Here is a 20,286-nt window from a genome sequence, read left to right as displayed (position 1 = left end):
TGCCCATTGAAGTAGGTCAAGCACATGTTTAAGTGCTTCTAGGAAGTCAAAAGTCAATGTATTTACATAAGACCCTTATAGGGCATGTTACACTATGTATAAGGTCAAAGGAATACCTTGAAGCCAAGTGCAAGTCCTCTCCATGCAGCAATATCCTCCAAAAGGAGCAAAATGATGAGAATAATGAAGCTATGGTCAAGTCGGCCTAAAGGCAGAATGCCGGCCTAGAGGAGGGACAATCCTCTATATATAGAGGTTGTCCACACCCTCATATAGTCAACGAAGCAAGCTCTGAAATCAGCAAAGAGATAAGCCAAGAAAAGGAAGGAGAAGCAAGTCTAAAGGGTCCCCAAAAGTGCAGCGAAGGAAGGAGGAAGCTCAGCGAAGGTAGAGGATTGTTTCTAGCGCTAGAAACAGTCACACATGCAAAGAGGAGGACGGATTGCTAGTACAACAACAGTATTATCACAGTTTAAGTTTTGTTAGTGTTTGGGCTAGTTACTAGGCCTATAAGGCTTCTCAAGTCAAGCAAAGAAGTCTCTCTCTCTAGCGAAGGTGAAAGGACCCTAATTCTCTAAGGGTATTGTCCACACGTGCGAAAAACTAGGGCAACAGAACACTATTATTGTCATACCTCAAGAAGGATCTCGTTTGGTCAACAAAAAAAGAAGCCTACTTGAGTAAAGGATACAAGAAGAACATCTCTTCTAGAAGGCTCACTCAAGGAAGGTCTATCTCTAGATAAGAAGCAGAGAAGGAGGATGAAGTGTTGGGCGAAAAGTGTCAGAAAGAGGAAGTCTATATGCCGGGAACAAAGTGCAGAATAGAGGGAGGACCTAACTTGTGCTTGGAAGACATCCTAGTCGAGGGTCTAGGGTGTTGAAGGAAGTGTAACTAGGTTCGGTCTTCATAGATGTACTTTTGATATTTATACTAATTCAAGAAAAGAAATATTATTTTTTATAATATATGTCAATGGGTTTCTTGCACATTGAAGTAGGTCTAGCACATGTCAAAGTGCTATAGGTGAGTCAAATAGTCAAGAGAAGATATTGAAGGCCTTAAGGGCATGTTACACTATGTATAAATATATACCAAGTCAAAGGGAAACCTCCAAGCAAAGTCAAGTATAATCCTATGTAATGACACCTTCAAGCATGCTACACCACCATGGAAAATGTGTGATCTCTGCTCAGCAAATCAGCCACCAAACTACCCTCCAAGTCAGAGTACAAACAACCCTCAAAGTCTATCTGCTAACAGTCAATCAAGTCGGCCTAAATGGACGGACAGTCCTCTATTTATAGAGATTTTCCACTCCAATTAGAACGCACTACATCACTCTAAAATCAACGCAGAAAAGTGACAAAGAAAAGGACAAGGAAGAGGCCTTCTAGGGCAGCGAAGGAAGAGGGAAAAGAAACCGAGGTGAAGGCACTGTTTTCTAGGGTTATCACAGCCACACGTGCGAGAAAAGAAGGGCTTGCCTGCAACCATTACAACAGGAAAACTTCAGTGACATATCTCTATGTTTTGGGCTAGCAAACAAGGTCTATAAGGCCTCCCAATCCAGCGAAGAGGAAGCGCACTCAAGCAAAGAAGGAAAGAGGCTACAACAACAAATAAACAGTCACAAGAGAATTTAGGGCTATTGGACAGTCACATCTAGCCTACACCTACACTTTGAAGAAGAAGCTCATTTGGTTAAGAAGGTGAAGGAATCATCACATGGAAGGGTTCTCATCAAAGGTTTGTCCTCTAGAGAAAGTGCAACAAGGTTTACTAACAAGTTGAAGGAAGAACAAAGTGCCGGAAGTAGGAGGACAAAGTGTCGGGAAACAAGTGCCGGAAGAAGTGTCGGAAGAAGTGTTGGGAGAAATGCCAGGGTATATGGTGTAGAAAGGAGTGGAGACTTGACTTGTGCTTGGAGGATCTCTTAGTCAGGGGTCTAGGGTTTGGCATTGATCAATAGAAGCTTCAATAAGAGAAATTCATTAAAGGGTTTTCCTCTCAAGACAAGAGAGGTTTTGGCCCTTGCAGAGAGCCAACATATTGTGTTCTTGTTTTATGTTTTGGTAGCAGTTTGATGAAGTACACACATATGCACTAATAATAAGAAGAAGAAGAATAAGCTAACAAGAAAAGCAAAAAGACTCCACAAATTGTTATCAATTAACGAAGAATCACACTGCACTACTTTGCCCTAGATTCTTCAACATAGGGTTTGGAATTGATCAATAAGAAGCTTCAATAAGAGAAACTTACCAAAGGGTTTTCCTCTCTAAGAGAGAGAGGTTTTGGCCCTGGCAGAGAGCCAACATTTGTGTTCTTGTCTTTATGATTTTGGTAGCAATTTGATGAAACACACACACTAATAATAAGAAGAAGATCAAGCTAAGATAATTGTAAAATTGCTTCACAAATTGTTATCAGGTCAAGAAGAATCCTAATATATGTCATTGCCCTTGATTCTTCAACACTTTTATATCGTGTTGAGGGTCATATGATCTAATTGAATTTATCTTTAATATCCACATTACTCAATAATAATCTTGCTAATTAATCTTAAATTGAGTTACTTAGATAGGTAATTTCTTTGCCCTTAATCTCCTAAAACTTGATGCCTTTAACAAGTTTTTATTTTCATCTTTAGGGACTACCCCCCATAGCTTACCTAGGAGAAGCTTAAATGGAGTGAATAGGAATTAGGTGACAACCTCTGCTCTGACCGTTGCGCCTTAAAGATTGTGTACCTTGTGGGGTCAAAAACTTTTGCCACATTTAGGTGTACATCTTAGGCGACAACAACAACTATTTTTTGATTTGATCGGTGACCATATTTTTGACCACATGGCTCCCTCTATCAAACTTGAAGATAGGCTAAAGGTGTAACAAATTTTAGGGCTTAGAGGACTAGAATGGATCTAATTCTTAAAGAAAATGATGTCATGGAATATGTGGAGGGCAAGATTATTGAACCTTAGAATGATGAGGGAAAGGCCAAGCACAAGAAGATGGAAACTACGGCCAAGAGGATTCTTGTTGAATCCACCAAAGACCATTTTATTCCATTTTTTTGTGTTGAAGACTTCAAAGCAAATACATGATGCCTTAGTAGGGTTGTATGCAGTCAACAACATTGGTCAGCAGATGGCTTTTGAGGAATCAACTTCGTGATATTCAGAAGTCTAGATCAGATATTATGGCTTCCTAATTAATGAAGATCTCTCAATTGAGAGATCAACTCAAGGCCATTGGAGAAACTTTTACCACATTTAGGTGTACATCTTAGGTGACAACAACACCTATTTTCCAATTTTATCTATCATCGTATTTTTGACCAAATGGATCCCTCTATCAAACCTGAAGATAGGCTGGAATAGGGTTGCGGGGAAGCACCCCCCCCTGAATTTGCTCCCAATCCGAGCTCCACTTGAGACCAAGGACCTACCTCGGGAGCACGCTTTTGAAAGCACTCCTGAAGGGAGAGAATTTCCCAAGCGCACTCCGAAGGTAGCTCCCTTTAAAAAAAATTGCTCCCTGTTTTTTACGGAGTGATTAAGAGAGCGGTCGGGAGCGAGCGCTCCTTGACCGCTCCCCTTCACTTCGGGAGTGATGTTTTAAGAGGGAGGGCAGTCGGGAGCAATCGCTCTCATTAGTGTTGAAAAAAAGTCGCATGGCGAAGAGGGAGGCAACGGTCGACGGATGGAGAGAGAGAGGAAAGGGAGGGAAGGGAAGCGGGGAAAAGGTTAAAAAGGCCCTCTCCCCTCCCATTATTTACCCATTTGTCAAGTTGGAGAGAGCAAGAGAGATTTTGGAGCTTGGAGAGAACAAAAGAGAGGAGCTTGTAAGGGAGATTGGAGCTTGGGATTGAAGGCCAAAAAGGTAGGATCTACACTCTAATCTAGCATTTTTGTTTTTTATATGTTCATTGCTAAACCCAACAACAACAACAACAAAAATTCTCTATTCCCCATTCTCATTCCTCCATTTTTTTTGCAAACTCAAAACTTCAAACATCATGGCTATTACGGCTTGGAATTTTCTTGTTGTTGGTTCCTTTTTTGGTTATTATGGTGATGGAGTAGAAGAAGGAGGGTTGATCATGATGAATAAGAGGATGAAGAAGTGAGTTATCATGGATTTGATGAAAAGCCTAGAGAGAAGTACCTTGGTGAGGAGGAAGAGAGTGGACACGATGAGGCCCTAAAAACTAAACAAGACCAAACCCCATTGTGGAAATATGTTAGTAGGTCTGAAGCAGGGAAAGGGGGTGGAACCACTAAATTTACATGCAATCATTGCAACAACATTTACACAGGTTCATACACCCGTCCAAAAGGCACCTCTGTGGGAAAAGTCCATGGGATGGAGATAAACCAATAGGAATCAAAGCTTGTGTAAGTCTATCAGCAACAGAAAGAGCCAAATACATAAGGGAAGAGGAGGAAGCCCAATATAAATCTAAAAAATCAAAGGGTTTCTTTGAACATAGCTCACAATCACATGCACAAAGAACTCCATCAACATCCTCCCATGGCAGTGGATATGGAGGCACATGAACAAACATCTCTTTAAGGCGTAGAACCATATCAGATTTCCTTGACGAAGGGTATAGGAATGATGTGGATTCAAAAATTTACCGGTTTCTCTATGCATGTGGGATACCATTCAATGTTCTTTGCTCACCTTATTGGCATGAAATGGTTTCTGCCATAAATGATGCCCCCAAAGGATACAAGAGCCTTGGGTATGACAAGGCTAGAACTGTTGGACTTGATCATGAAAAAGCAAAAATATCACATTCATTGAATAAAATGACAAATTCTTGGACTGAGCATGGGGTGTCCATTATATCTGATGGATGGACAAATGTAAAAGGCAAGCCATTGAAAAGTGTTCTTGCTATGTCTGTTAGTGGTGCCATCTTCCTTTCAGCATATGATTACTCACAAAAGTTCAAGACCAACATCAACATTGCAGAACCAGTACTTGAAACAATTGAACGTACTGGGCCATACAATGTCATCCAAATCATCACTGATAATGTTACTAATTCTAAGGCAGCGGGAGCAATTATTGAGGATAAATATCCCAACATATTTTGGTTTGGGTGTTTGGTTCACACAATGAACCTTTTGATGTGTGATATTATTAAGAACAAAAACCAACAATACAAATGGATTGGTGATTTGTATAAGAGAGGCAAACAAATGGTAAAATTTATTGCAAATCATAGCAATACCCATGGGCTTTTCCACAGTCACTCAAGATTGGAGTTGTTGAACATTGTGAAGACTAGGTTTTCTAGCTATAAACCTCACCTTTAGGCGCCTTTTGAAGGTAAGAGAGTCATTGGCTAGCATGGCATCAAGTCAACACTGGCAGGTATTAAAGGACAAGGTTACAGATGTAGCTGACAAGCAAGGTTTTGAATAGGTGGAGAAGACTGCTCTTGATGGCCTATTTTGGGCACGTGCGAGGGAAGTATTGCAATTCACCAAGCCCATTTATAGCATGATTCCTTTTGCAGATATATATAAACCTGTGATTAGGGAGTTGTATGAGCAGAAGGATACCATTTTGGGGCAAATAAAAGATATTGTTAAGGAAAATGATCCCAACTTGTATACAATGATTCACAATTGTGTGTGTACATGGTGGAATAAACTTAATGTTCCACTACATGCCTTGGTGTATATCCTTATGCCAAAATACTACTCTCCATCTTGGTTGGGAAAACCTGCACCTAGGGGTGGGGCTAAGGCCAAACCCCATATAGATCCAGAGGTACAAGAGGGATATATGAAAGAATTAGACAAGCCAATCCCTGATAGGGAGGAGTGTGCTAATCTGCGTCTTGAATTAGCAAGATACTTCAGTTGCACTAGTTTGTTTGGTTCTTTGCATGCATTGGAATATAGAGACAGATTTGATGCTCTCACATGGTGGGAAGCATATGGCAGCATGGGACTTTTGCCAAAATTGGCAAAAAAAAGTTCTCCCATAGGTTGTAAATACTTCCTCCACAAAGAGGTGTTAAAGCACCTACAGCTTCATACATAATGTGAGAAGAAACAAAGTCAATGAAAACAAGCAGAAAGCTTGGTTTATGTGCACTACAACTTGAGGTTGTTAAATCATTATTGTGATCGAGCTTATAAGGATCCAATATATAAAATTTGGAACAACCACCCAAAGGACGATAATTTGGAGGATGGCACTATACATCTTGAAGAATTGGAAGTAGAACTTTTGATCCAAATTGGATCATTATATTTTTTTCATCCATCCCAATGCATTTGGAATGGAAAAAGTGGAGGAATCAACTCGCGGAACCATTTTTACCGCGGGACCCAATTTGGCAAAATAGGGTGTGAAACCTTCTGGGAGCGTTTTGAGGCATCAAACGATGTTTTTTGGGGGTAAAACTATGTCTCTTAAGCGCAACACCTTTTCGTGTTGTTCTACATACATAAATCTTTCCAACGACGCAAGAATCATGTCAATCGGAGTCCGTATGCAAAAGTTATGCCACTCAGAAGTTGACCTTCCTGTTTTCATACCTATAGTTCGGGACGATGCCGCATCAGCCCCCATTATTCATGGAAAAGAGGCTAGCCACGTGTTTGTGATGTAGAAGACTCTAGAAGAATCTATTTTGTAACTCTAATTAAGATTTGATGTAGTCAAACTTAACCACTAGTAGGCTATCGGGTTGTGTTATAACCGGGCCACTAGGAGGAAGAGGCAATCCATTCTTTCAAGAGCATTTGTTCCATAGATGAACAAAGATAGCCAGGAGAGATAGGAGGTAGAGCACACAGAGAGGATTTGTGCACTGTAGTAGTCCATGGGCCACAAGCATTACTTCTTTGTATCTGCAACCATATTTCGAGACAGAGAAAGAGAGCGAAGCAGTCTCACCTTCCAGCTGGGTTTTCTCCCTAAAGGGTTTCCTAAAGAGCATATCTTGTGTCTTATATGTGTGTGAGCTTATTTTGTCGTTCTCTTAATTTCTACATAATTTACTTTTACATGCATGCACTAATTACAGCAAGATCTACAGATCTAGAAATTAAATAAAATTGTAATAGTGTTGAATCTTAGATTTTTAATATAATATTGTCAAATCTGTTGTGACGAATTGTCCAATGGAATATCCACGGCAGTTTACGGATCAACTTTTGAGAGTTGATGATGAAGCAAAAACAACCATGCCACCCCCACCATCTAGTAGCAGTGCCAGTGCTCGAGTTCCAACTATTGTTCCTTTGTTGTCGTCGCCTCCATCTACATCCTCATGTGGAGGGCATGTAATTTTTGGTTCTGGTCGTGCAACTATGTAGGAGGAGACTCCTAGAAGACCACCAGTACCATGACCTGTTAAGAAATTAGACATTTCTCGTGGCAGCAAAAGGAAGCTGTAGATAACATATTTACTTGTCTTTTCTAGTTTCTAGTAGTTTTTATAACTGTTGAATCTTTCATATTTATTATTATATTTTTTTAAACAATATATGTGAATTTAAGTTAGAAATTTGAATTTGGCAATTATAACTCATTGGTAATAAATTATGAATATGATGCTTCGTGAAAGTTGAAAGTTATTTCATTTCATTTCATTTCACGTTAGATATTCTTTATTGTAATGGTTACACTTAGCTTACAAGTACAACTTTGGTGATCAATGATGATAAATGTTATATATCGAATTTTGAAATTTGAAAGCTTGAAACTTTAAGATTGATGAATCATGAGACTCAATATGTTGTATGTTACTAACTTGTGGATGTGGTTGATTAAGATTATAACTTCTAGATGATTGATGTTATATGGTTCAATCTATGTTTTTATGTTTTTTATATCTAATTCATCATTTTGCATGCTTTTGTTGACATATATGCATCAAAATATAAAAAAATATATATTATATAAAAATTTGCTCCCCGATTCGCTCCCAAACTGGGAGCTTCTGAAAATGTCACTCTCGCTCCTGCTCCCAAGTAACCTTGGGCTGGAAGGTGCAACAAATTTTAGGGCTTGGAGGACTATAATGGATCTCATTCTTAAAGGAAATGATGTCATGGAATATGTGGAAGGAAAGATTACGGAACCTCAAAATAATGAGGGAAAGATCAAGCACAAGAAGATGGAAACTAAGACCAACAGGATTCTTGTTGAATTTATCAAATACCATTTGATTCCATTTGTTTTTGGGCTGAATATTTCAAAGAAAATACATGATGCCCTCATAGGGTTGTATGCAATGAACAACATTAGTCAGCAAATGGATTTGAGGAATCAACTTCGTGATATTCAAAAGTCTGGATCAAATATTGTGGCTTCCTACTTAATGAGGATCTCTCAATTGAGAGATCTGCTCAAGGCCATTGGAGAAAATATTGATGAATCAGAACTTGTGACTATGACCCTTAATGGATTTCCAGATTCATGGGATTCATTTGTATCAAGCATTTGTGGTAGATTAGGCATTCCAAAGTTTGATCAGTTATGGGCTTCCTATACCTAAGAGGAGTCTAGGCTAGTATCAAAAAGGAAGATTCAAAGACCTCAAGGTGGCGAGTCCCAAGCATTTGCAAACCCGGTCAAAATTTCATCAACAAGCCTCAGAAATTCGTCCCTCTGCTTCATAATTTCGGCTTTCTTTGCTCTCAGAAGTTCTTGGTCCTGTTGCTTAGATGTGCCCAAAAATTTGTCCTTCATTAACCTCAGATTCTGTCCTCAAAACTCGTCCTTCTTGTGATCAAAATTAGGCCTCAAATGATCTGAATTGGATGCTCAAAAATAGAGGACAAATTTCTCTATTTATAATGAACAGTAGAGCCCAAGTGGTGTGACTTTACGGGTGATCCGACTTGAGTTAAAGGAGGAGACGACCTGTCATTTTTGGAGACAGAAATTCATGATTTAAAAATTCAAATTTCATTTCTTTTAAAGCCGACTTGAAGCCAATTTATTTTCCAATTTTGGAGCGCTGATACACATTATGAAGACCGATAGAAGCTACAAAACTCCAACACTCCCACTTAGCTAGGGAGGTATTCATAATAATGACTTCCACAGATGTTCTCTTGAATAAAAAAAATTATATTCCAAGAAAAGGTTGAATGAATCCATCCACCACATGTTCAATACCAAAACCATGTGGGAAGCATCTGGCATCAGCATCAAGCACAATCTCAACCCACCAACCAAACCCCATGGCGATAAGGTCAGAATGCCATTGACCGAGGGAGCATTTTTATGTTATTCATGAGGCCAATCTCTCCAACCATAAATAATCATTTCCCAGTCAAACTCCATGACCTAAGAGAGTAATCAAAGTCAATATCCCTGACCATAACCAATGGTCTCCTGGCCAAACTCCATGACCTAAAGGCATAATCAAGATCAATCTCTTCGACCATAATAATGGTCTCTCAGTCAAACCCCATGACCTAAGAGAGTACTCAGGGTCAATCTCCCCAACCATAAACAATGGTCCCTCAATAAAACTCCATGACCTAAGGGAGGAATCCCAATCTCAAAGTCAATATTCCTGACCATATGGTCTCCCGGTCAAACTCCATGACCTAAGGGATGAATCCTGATCTCAAATTCAATAGATTCAACATCCCCGACCATAACCAATGGTCTCCTAGTCAAACCCCATGACCTAAGGGAGTACTCCAGGCCTTAATATTCATAGAGACAATCCATGCTTGATGCTTATAGAGCCAATCTCCTAGCCAAACTCCATGGCAATAAGGTCAAACCCCATGACCAATGGAACTATCCAGGCTCATGGATATTACTACATCAATACTTCCTTTCACCAAGGAAGGCATTCTCAATTTCTCCAAGCTTATCCCAGAAGTACACCAACCTCATCCAAGGATAGAGGTTTTAACCAACTCGACCATAGAAATAAATAGGAGCCTCACTACTTCTTTTGTATCATGCGCTATGACCTTTCAGCATGGTCATTTCCTGCACTTGATCAAACAAACTGTAATATATATTTAATATGAATTCGTTATATCTAGCAATTGTACTTTATCATATGAAACATATCTCAATCAATAGTATTGTTACCACACAATCTAGCAGGGCCCTAAGGAAGGGAAAACCTAAGGGACAACCACTAGACTAAGTGACAACAATGGGACAATGACCCATTGTCACCTCGGTCAAAGTCCCTTGTTCTTTATGGGTTTTCATCAATGGGAGGAGTCCTGGTAGGAAGGAAATCACTAAGAATGAATAGATCAATGATTTGGTATGAGGAGATTCCACAAAGCCCATTCAAGGAGAGACAGAACAACGACTCAATGCTTCTAAGAAGCTAAACGCTCTACAAGAAAGACTTGAGATCAAGACATAGAATTTGAGATTTGTGATGATAATGGGTATTCCTAAGATCGAGACTCTAAGTGATGGGGTAAGACCTCTCAAAGAAGCTCTATGTGATTTCTCAACACTTCCAAGAGGCTTTTCAAACCCTTTAAGAGACCTAGGCAATACTTGTGCTAGACCTAGGGTTTTATGAAGAACCATGGGAAGAAATACTTCCAAGGTACTCACTAGGTCAAGGCAAGGGAGAAGAAAGGGTTTCTTATGATTTATTCCAACGAATACTATACTCGTACAGCCCTCAAAGAAGGCCCCAATGTGAGAGAGAAAGACCTAGGTTTTCCCTCTTGGGGTAGCACCTAGGGAAAGATATTTTATGGATGAAATTTGGGTGAATGCCCACCAAACTTGGAGCATAGGTAGCCTAGACCCTAAGCTTGATGTTTGGAGAAGGAGGAATTTGATCCCCAAAATCCTTGGACTAGTGCTTTGGGATATGGAATCCTAGATGCTTTTAAATTGGCCAAAATCATCCTTAAGGAGGGTAAAGGTTGATGCCCTAGCTACCAACCTTCAACATTTACCCACTCAAAATTTATGGAGTTTTGTGGAAGAAAGACCAAACTTCATCCATTAGGAACATTAATCATTTGTCATCTAATGAGTAACATATGCAATTGAGAACCAAATAGTTTTCCAAAATGATATTCAACAAATTAGGGCACAAGAGCATTAACCTAGTTACAACAATTCCATACATTAGACATTATTCCAAGAAAATATTCAACAAGAAGCACTTACAAGATGACAATATGATATATCCATCCACAAATCATGAGATAGCTCCAAAGAAGATAGAAAATTTCAGCTCCAAATGTCAAAATGCATCAAAGAAACCTCCAATAGCTCTAAAGAAAAGGTGTTGATTCTTTTACAAGAGAAGAATCGAAGTGATGATGATGATTTCTCACAAATGAGGGTGAGTTTTATTTATATGAACCTCACTAAGTCAAATTAGCTTAATTAGCCCCCAAAACATTAAAATAATGGGAAAGAAACAAACCTTGGTCACAAGTCGATCAAGTAGCTTTCATAAATTAGCCATCCAAATGTTAGTCGAATTGATGATGTCACGCTGATGTAGTTCATTCGAGGGCCACATGGAGTCTCTTTGTGCAACGTGAGAGAGGGCTCTATAAATCTCGAATAAGGGGATGACCCCTCGATATCCATGCAAGTCATCATGTGGGCCCCAAAGTGGGTTTGGGGTACAAATATTGGTCTCATGGGTCTCCAGATGATAGAATAACATGTATAATGCTCCAAATGAGAGCTTTGATGATGGTACCTACCCTTCCATGTCTCAAGGGTGAGACAAAACTCCTCTGGGCCTTGGATCAACTGCCATAATATGCTAAGTCGGTCAGGGCACACTGGTCCAAGTGCATCATCTCGCGAATAATGTGGGGCAATGAACAGATTGCTAAGGGTGTTGAAGGTGCCCATGGCATGAAATGATGCTCTAACACATGATGGAATCCCATGGCTCTCACCGCATTAGAGGAAATTTGATTTGAAAAGGTTAACATTGAATTTCCATGTCATAATATGTAATCCAATCAAAATCCCTTAAAATTCAAAAGAGATACAGGTGTGACTAGGCAATGGCAAATTTTTTATTAATATAATTTACCTATTTTAAGCGTGAGTGGTCCCCAAGTGACCCAAAACTACATTAAATATTAAAAATAAAATTAATATCTTATTCTATAAAAGTTATAGTATCGATAATATTTTTAATGACGAGTAACTAATTTGAATTTTAAATTTACCTTTTTAATTTAAATTTCCTTAAATCATGTAAACAAATTAATTTAAATATAAAATATATATACTATTATTTTGAAAAAAGTGCATTTATTTGGTTAATTTAAATTTACCTTAAATTTAAATTTTAAATTCACTTTTTTAATTTAAATTTTATTAAATCTTGTGTTAATAAATTAATTTAAATATAATATATATCGTTATTTAATTTTAATGACGTCTAACCTAAATTTAGGTACTTTAAATTTAAATTAAATTTAAAATTTGTTTTTTTAATTTAAATTTTATTAAATCTTGTGTTAATAAATTAATTTTTAAAGGTAAATTATATATATTGCTATTTTGATAAACGTCACATTTATTTAGGTAATTTTGATAAAAGTAAAATAATAAAAATGATATATTAAAAATTTGTCTACATGGCATTATTTTATTAATTTCTTAATTTTTTCTTAGGTGGTTATTTTTGAGTTGAAATTTCCTCTAATGCATCTCCTAGGAGTGTTAATATGATCATTTGGTGGGCTTGGGCCCTAGTTAAGTTGCCTAGCCCATGATGAAACCACCTACCAATTACATATAAGATCCAATGTGCTTTCGCACCATCATGTACAATAATTCATTAGTGCATCTACGTGAACCAAGCTTGTTAATCAAGGGCACATTAAGACTTCATAATGGGTTTCCCTTCCAAACTTGGGGCTTTAAGCTTGTAATAGTTACCTCCCTAGGTAGGAGTGGCTAATAAACAACCCTATTGAGTGTTCCTTCAATTGATAGGGGTCACGTGAATATTGATGGGATGTATGGGGACACAGGGGTCTCAAAGCCAAATGCCATGGGTTCAACGATGGTAATGATGAGGGATGTCCACATATTTGGGTGTATAGATGTAGGAGGGAGCAATCGTGGATACATGAGTTACCCTGGCCTTTGTTTTTCCACCCTTCATTATTTGCCTTTTGCCTTTTTATGATTTTTCTTTGTATTACTACTTGGTGCTTGAAATAAGAGCATGCTATGAGAGATATGTAACAACTATTACCCCCTTAAGGTGGGACAGTTCATCGCCCACCAAGGGTTGGGACGTGCATGGGTTCCTTAATGATGTGTGGGGCACTCAAGGGCCCTAGGAACCAGGGTGATGGCCATGATGAAGGGGTAGAGCTCATCTTTAGCTTTTGCCCGCGTGCTATATTGAATGTCCCAACCACTTTTTGCAGTTTATGATGTTCTTTTCTTTTGTTTCTTGCTTGTGGTCATGATATTCTTTTAAGGTTCTTTTAGCTGCATCAAACCTCTGGGGCAACAGTGCGAGGCTCAACCCAGACATGTGAACAAGGGGAGGGGCATACCAATGCCTTGTAGACCCAGTGGTCATGTGGAACCAAAGAGGGAAGATGATAAAATAGGGTTTTCATGCGCGGAGGGGAGTGAAAAATGTGAAATGGGAAAACAAGAACGCGCTACCAAAATCGAGGTTTCCCAAGTAGTGCCTGTCTTGAAGCCATAAGCCAATAGGAGAGATCCCACGAGACTAGGATTGAGGATTAACCCCCTATTTAAGGTGAGGAAACAAAATTATAGTCAAAACCCTTCCTTTTTCCAAATCACCCAATAATCCATGTCCAATATGCCTAAGGAAAAACAAGCATAAGCACCCAATTGCACAATGAAAAACATACTTTTAGGGTCGGATTGCCCACCTTCAAAGATATACTCTCAACAAGTGGACGAGGGGACATATGACTAATTCAGGGAGTGGAGATCAAATGGCACAATAAATCAGTGACACTGGTGGCTATCAAGGGTTGTTGGCTGCGAGATGAAGAGAACTCTAAGAGAAAAAATCTCCTATGGGGTCACCCACTTTTGGTGGGTAACAAGTACCATACTAGTACTTCAACACATGTACCACATGCCATGCCTCAACCATAAACTAATCAACTTGAATTCATCATCACAACTACTTTTCAAATGCTGAAACAAATCTTGCTGAGACAAGAACTCATCCTTCTTGTGATCCAAATGAGGCCTCAGATGATTCGAATAGGATGCTCAAAAGTGGAGGACAAATGGATCTATTTATAGTGAACAATATTGCCCAAGTGGTGTGACTTTAGGGGTGAGCCGACATGAGTTAAAGGAGGGGCCGACCTATCATTTTTGGAGGCAGAAATTCATATTTTAAAATTCAAATTTCATTTCGTTTAGATCTTACTTGAAGCCAATATATATTTGCCAATTTGGAGGGCTAATACACATTATGAAGAACAAACAAAGCTACAAAACTCCAACAAAGTAGAGTTGTAGGGTTACCCTAGACATGAAAGTTAGTAATAAGCAAAATGATTGTACCTTGTATGAAGAAGACCTGCTACAAGTCTTTATGCATACCTAGAGTTGTTTCTTTCACAAACCTGGTAGGGTTTCTTCTTCAACAAGGCTTCTTTCATGATACAAGTCTTTTGAAGACTACCTCTGAATCTAGTCATTATCCTTATTCTTACAAGCTTAGTCCTTCCAAGGAAAGGATAATAATCAAATAACAAAGATAAAGCTAAATATATAAGAAAACATAAATAATACTTATCTTTTGTGACAATATAGAAGCTTCTTCTTGAATGACTCCTATCTTATATAAGAACAAAATTTATATATGTACTTGCAACATTTACTTAACAAGTACCACCAAAAGTATACAAGTACAATAGCGTGACGATTATTTAGGGTTTCCATCACCTTTTAGAGAATGAATTCCTAGGGATTTTGAGTACAAAATCTAGACATCATTCAATTCCAATTTTTGCAAAGGATTGCCATATATCTTGGACTACTTACAAACCTAGACATTATGAGATATGGTTTCTAAGAAAGAACAAACGAATGATGTTTTCATATATATACTGTCTAGGTTTTAAAACCCTAGATATTAATAACTTTTAACACAATGGGAACTTGCCAACCTAAGCAACTAAATATTTCATGTTAGAGTCTTAAAGAAACATGCTATACATACCTTGTTCTTTGATGTTCCATTGTGCTTGTTGCTCTTTCTTGCAAACTGAAATCATATTGTTAGATGATAAAAACATAAAGAAGAATATCAATACTTACTTGAGTTTGATGAGGACTTCAAGTTGTTTCAAAATGCTAGATGCTTTCTCTTAACTGTAGTAGAAGCTTCCAAGGTGCTAAGTCAACAATTTTCAAGAAGATAGACTACTCCTTTTTCTTAAGTTCAGGTTTGGTATATGGTCAATGTCTTGAATAATAGACTCGCACAAAATTCTTCTCTTGCTACCTTTGAGATATCTTTGGCCCTTTTATTTGTTCACAAAACTTGCTCTATTACTTCTCCAAAGAACGCAATTATGGTTCCTTTTTCAAAATGCCACAATTCTGCTACAAGATTTAGAAAATGATTATTATAGGTTTGTAATTTTTGTTCCTTTGGGTCAGTTATTATGATACTATGAAGACTCAACCTTCCCTTATATATGCATAGATCTTCATTATTTTCCACAGAGATCTTGGTTCCTTTCAGAGATTATGGCGGGTATAGCTCTAAAGTAGGCTTTGTAAATAGGTCTATACAACCTTTAATCAACCCAGTATTGGTATATTCTAACTCTATACTTCATGCATGGAACTTTGCTTCTACCACTTTGAGATCTCAACCTGGTCAAGGCTCATATTTTAGCCTTCTCAGATTTCTAACTAATACATCATGGCTCCCTTTATTCCTACGATTTTCTAATTTAAGCCTGCAGCCTAACCACTGAGATTTTGTCTCATAGACAAGTCCAAGAATGATCTATTTTAATTTGGTCATTCTTGAGGGCTAGACATGAGACTTTTGTTAACCATTAGTGATCTTCTTCACTGCCTCTTATGCCACTGACCTTAGCTCTAAAACCATGTTGAGAAATCTTTAAGGCAACATAGTTAGGGTTTTTATTATATTGATTTCTCTTTCTTTGACAATTTCTTGTGATGTCTCTTATTAATTCTTCTTTCCAATTATTGTATTCTTATCATCAAGACAAATGCCAAACAATGAAAACCACAAACACAACAAAGAAGACAAGATGTAGGCACTCAGCGAGGGCAAAACCTCTATTCTAGGGGAAAAGCCCAAAAAATTATTCTTCTCTTCTTTAGAACCAAATCAAATGAGACAACCTAGACCTTTTAACCAAGACATAAACTTCCTCCATCCACCAAATCAGCCCTTAACACAAATTCTTCAAATCAAAACATAAAAAATCTTGGTTTCTTCCTTGCAACTCTTGAAATTTGGCCTGCACCTTCGGCCCCTGCATCTTGCCTTAGATCCTTCGCACATGTGGCACAAAAACACAGATTTTTCGATCTTCTTTGATTGATAAACTTTTCTTCCTTCTTTGCTTGAGTTGTCTCTTCTTCGCATCCCCTTCTTGACTTCTTTTGCACTTCAAACTACATATTGAGTTGTCTCTTGGATGATAACAACAATAGGTCGAGTGCTCCTTTTATTTATAGTTTTTACAAGGTGGACAAATCCCTTCATGAGGCCGACTAGGCAGTTGAAGGAGCCAACTTGGTGGAGGAGGGACAAGACACATTTTTATTACATAAATCCCTTTCTTTCTTGACACAAAAAGCCCAAGAAGGGTCTAAAATATAATGATAATGAAAAAGACTCAAGACACAAACCTAGAAGCCTTCAAAGGAGGCTTGACCTAGAAACAAAACACATAGAGCATGAAACCCATGCTCATTAAAAAAAATTAAATTAGAATAATTTTCTTTTTCTTACTTTTTGAAAAATATATTACATCGTAACTTAAGTACAATTATGAAGACCGATACTAGTTAGATTTCTCAAAAAACCCTAGGGCACAATGGAGCATTTTTCTCGATGTGACAGTTGACAATGAATTTCTAACAAAAATTGCAAAGGATCAAAGAGACGCAATGACACAAAGGCCAAAGGTCACATATTTGTTCAGTGATGCTCGTCCTCATTTGGGCAAGAGAAAATGCCTTAAATGAGGATGGGGTTAGTCCATTTCTACCATCAGCGTTATCAAGTAAATTGGACTTGTCATTAGGGTCCAAGTATACACACGATTGTGATCCTACATTCAACCAAGGGAATAGTTTCTACACCATTTCTTTAAGTGAGCCATTGGATGGTGAGGTGACAGAGGTAGTGGTGGACACTAGGTAGGATACCACATTATTCACTCCTCAGTCAATAAACACTGTGGGAACAATGTTTTTTAGTTCCACATATAGAGGAGATGATATGGATGCTCCTTTACTTTGAGATTTGGTGGATGACCAACCTCATATAACAATGTTATTTATGACACCAAGGGAGACAAAGATGTTGACACCAAAGGTCGACATTGTAGTGTTGCATCACCCATTGGTGGAACGAGTGAAATCAATCTTATATAACATCAATTGCAGCAAGGACATTGATATTTTTCCCTTGCTGCTCAGTAGGGAAAGGGATCGACCCCATTTTGATGTGTCTCCTTACGACAAAAGGGAGTACATTGAGAATGCATTGCAGAATGGTTTGACTATTCTATTTAATGAGATTATGGCATTGGAGGTTCCACCAAGTGAACAGTCTCATGGTATATTCAAGGACACTAACATTTTATTTAACACTGGCATTGAATATGTCTATTTGTTATTAGTATTGTTTTTTAAGTGCCACGTGTCAGCTCCACATTTGGAACGAATTACACATCTCCCTCATACTAGGCTGTAGACAAAACCACTTGGAAAAATAGAAATAAAGTAAATTATGAAAATAGCTTCCATGTTGGTATAATAAGGTGTTGGTAAGAATAAGTATGAAAAGATATGCTTTCAGATAAAAATGAAAACTAGTGCTCATACATTTGAAGATGTCACCAGGAACATCCTTGAATTGAACACGGATTTCTGCTTTTCGCGAATTCAATGCCTTCCCTGCTTTGAGTATGAAAGGAACCCCTGTCATCAATCAATTAAAGCATGTTAGATCCAGAATAAAAATAATTAAAAGAAACAATTTGAAAAACATTTGGAGATTTATTATCCAATCTGATCGGAACATAGACATATTGCTTCAATATTCGATCACATCAAAATTCAAAAGCTAAAATGGGAACCAATGAACTAAGGAATTGCTAATCAGGAAACGTGTAATGCAACAGTAAAACAATCGACATAAACACCAAATCTTTTGACCAACAAAAGACCTACCATCCCAGCGTTCATTATCTATTCTCAAAACCACAGTTGCAAAAGTTGGAGTCTTGGAGTCTTTTGGAACTGTTGGATCTTCTGTATAGCCCTCATACTGTCCAAGAACTACATCTTCAGCTCTTATAGGTTGAACAGATTTAAGGACCTGAGTTTAGAATCACCGCCTTGTTAAGCATTGCATTTTACTCTTGAACAACACATATATGAAAGTAGATAATCCTAAAAGAATTTGCACGCTTGCATGTATATTATTGTTGGGATTTTTTTAATTCTTTGGTTTTTCCATAGTGCATGAAGTTCCTAAATTTAGTTAAAGTATAATCCATAAATTAAACTAAAAGAACACCAGTGTCATAGCTTAAAAGAATTAAACTCAGCATATATAGAATAATTGCACAATAAATTTTCAGGGCACAAAAAATGAGTACACCTTGACTTTCTCATCCCGAATGTGCTCAGGGTAAAGGGAAACTGGCTTCTCCATAGATATCAAACAAAGAATCTGTAGAATAAAAATAAGGAAAAATCAGGAAGGGCCCTCCAAACAGCATCATTAGTTCTCATGAACTGAAACTGGGTGGCCTTTATCAAATATTTATCTTAATACCAAAAAACGGAACATAAGATACCATTAATGTGTTCTGCCACAGAGGAAAGCAAAGATCCTACCACATTTTGCATGAGTTGTACCACTTAATTTTTAAAGACAAATATCTCTCTTTAGGACGTCTCAAAGTGTGTTGAGGAATGGAATTGAAATTAAGACATCAGATGTCCTGATGTCTCCCCGTAATGTGGCTTAGGTTATGAACTTATGACAGATTTCTCTTACATATATATGACAGCTTTATGACAGATTCTTTACATAGTTATGCCACAGTTATAGGAGATTATTTTCAAGGAAGAATGTGTAAGACTTATTATTAGTAGTTAAGTTTTGTAACCACTAGATGAGGGAGGATGCACTAGTGAGCGTTATATATTCATACATGTGAGGTGTGTGAACACTTAGTGTTAGTGTGAAGGCCTGAGGAAAGCCATCATAAGTCCTTTTAGGAGAGAATTGTATTATCTTATGCGTTAAAGAAAAGATAGTGCTTGCTCTTACAAAATTTCAGCTTGATGTCTGCTACATTCATGCTGTTGTTTGTGCAAAACAGATTTCATCTTTTGTAGGGCTGTTTTCATCTCTCGATATGTGGTGTTTGCACTTCTGATTTTTCAATACAGCACTCTTGTTTATGTGGATTTGAAGTTTTGATTTGTGCTTGTCTTTTTGCTTTAGTTGGAGGAAAAATTCTCTGAGTGTATATTTATGTATCATGTGGATGTAAAATTAGAACGTGATATCAGAAATGAGCATATGAGATTCTCATATCCACATATGGAATGGATTACTACCTGTGAAAGTGTGTGTTTGAAGGATCTTGGTGTGTGATACCCAAAATACTAGATATAGGAGTGACCCGTGTTTATGATAAGCACCATGACCTGTGCAAGGTTGTTGGTGTGATGCCCATGTAGCTTCAGTTACTGGAGTGGACCTTTTCACTAAAATAGGCATATAGAACCTATGATAGGCTTATTTCATTGGCTTATCAGTTTGTTGAAGTGTGTCCTAGCTTTACATGATGACTGCTCTCAATCATAGAAAGTGTGACGATCTAAAGTGTGCTTCCAACTTTGTATCTTGGAAGTGTCAACTGCACAATTTATTGGAGGAGATGGATCTTTGGGAGATTGTAGAAGGGACTATAACCTTCCAAATTAATGCTACTTTATTGGTCACAAACAAGAAAAGTGTTCCCAAAGCAAAGGGAATCCTGATGGATCCAACGGAGGACCATTTGA

At 37.8% G+C, this 20,286-nt stretch overlaps 1 protein-coding gene across 5 annotated transcripts in view; it reads right to left on the bottom strand.

Annotated features, from left to right (window-relative positions):
- Nucleotides 1–20,286, bottom strand: part of LOC149207508 (glucose-6-phosphate 1-dehydrogenase, cytoplasmic isoform-like) — a 240,750-nt gene that overhangs the window by 87,547 nt on the left and 132,917 nt on the right. For all 5 annotated transcript variants that reach the window (XM_089395761.1, XM_089395763.1, XM_089395760.1 and 2 more), the window contains 3 exons: nt 18,866–18,937; nt 18,433–18,580; nt 18,085–18,180 (listed from right to left, as the gene is read on the bottom strand). In XM_089395761.1, coding sequence (XP_089251887.1) covers nt 18,085–18,180; nt 18,433–18,580; nt 18,866–18,937 — 316 coding nt within the window. The remainder of the gene's footprint in view (nt 1–18,084; nt 18,181–18,432; nt 18,581–18,865; nt 18,938–20,286) is intronic.

Source organism: Pinus tabuliformis, chromosome 1_2 (genome assembly GCF_031772625.1).
Source record: "Pinus tabuliformis cultivar Carrire ecotype Pingquan chromosome 1_2, CPIR1, whole genome shotgun sequence".
Classification (NCBI taxonomy): domain Eukaryota; kingdom Viridiplantae; phylum Streptophyta; class Pinopsida; order Pinales; family Pinaceae; genus Pinus; species Pinus tabuliformis.
Note: the sequence above shows the minus strand (reverse complement) of the source record. Positions and strands in the feature narration are given on the sequence as shown.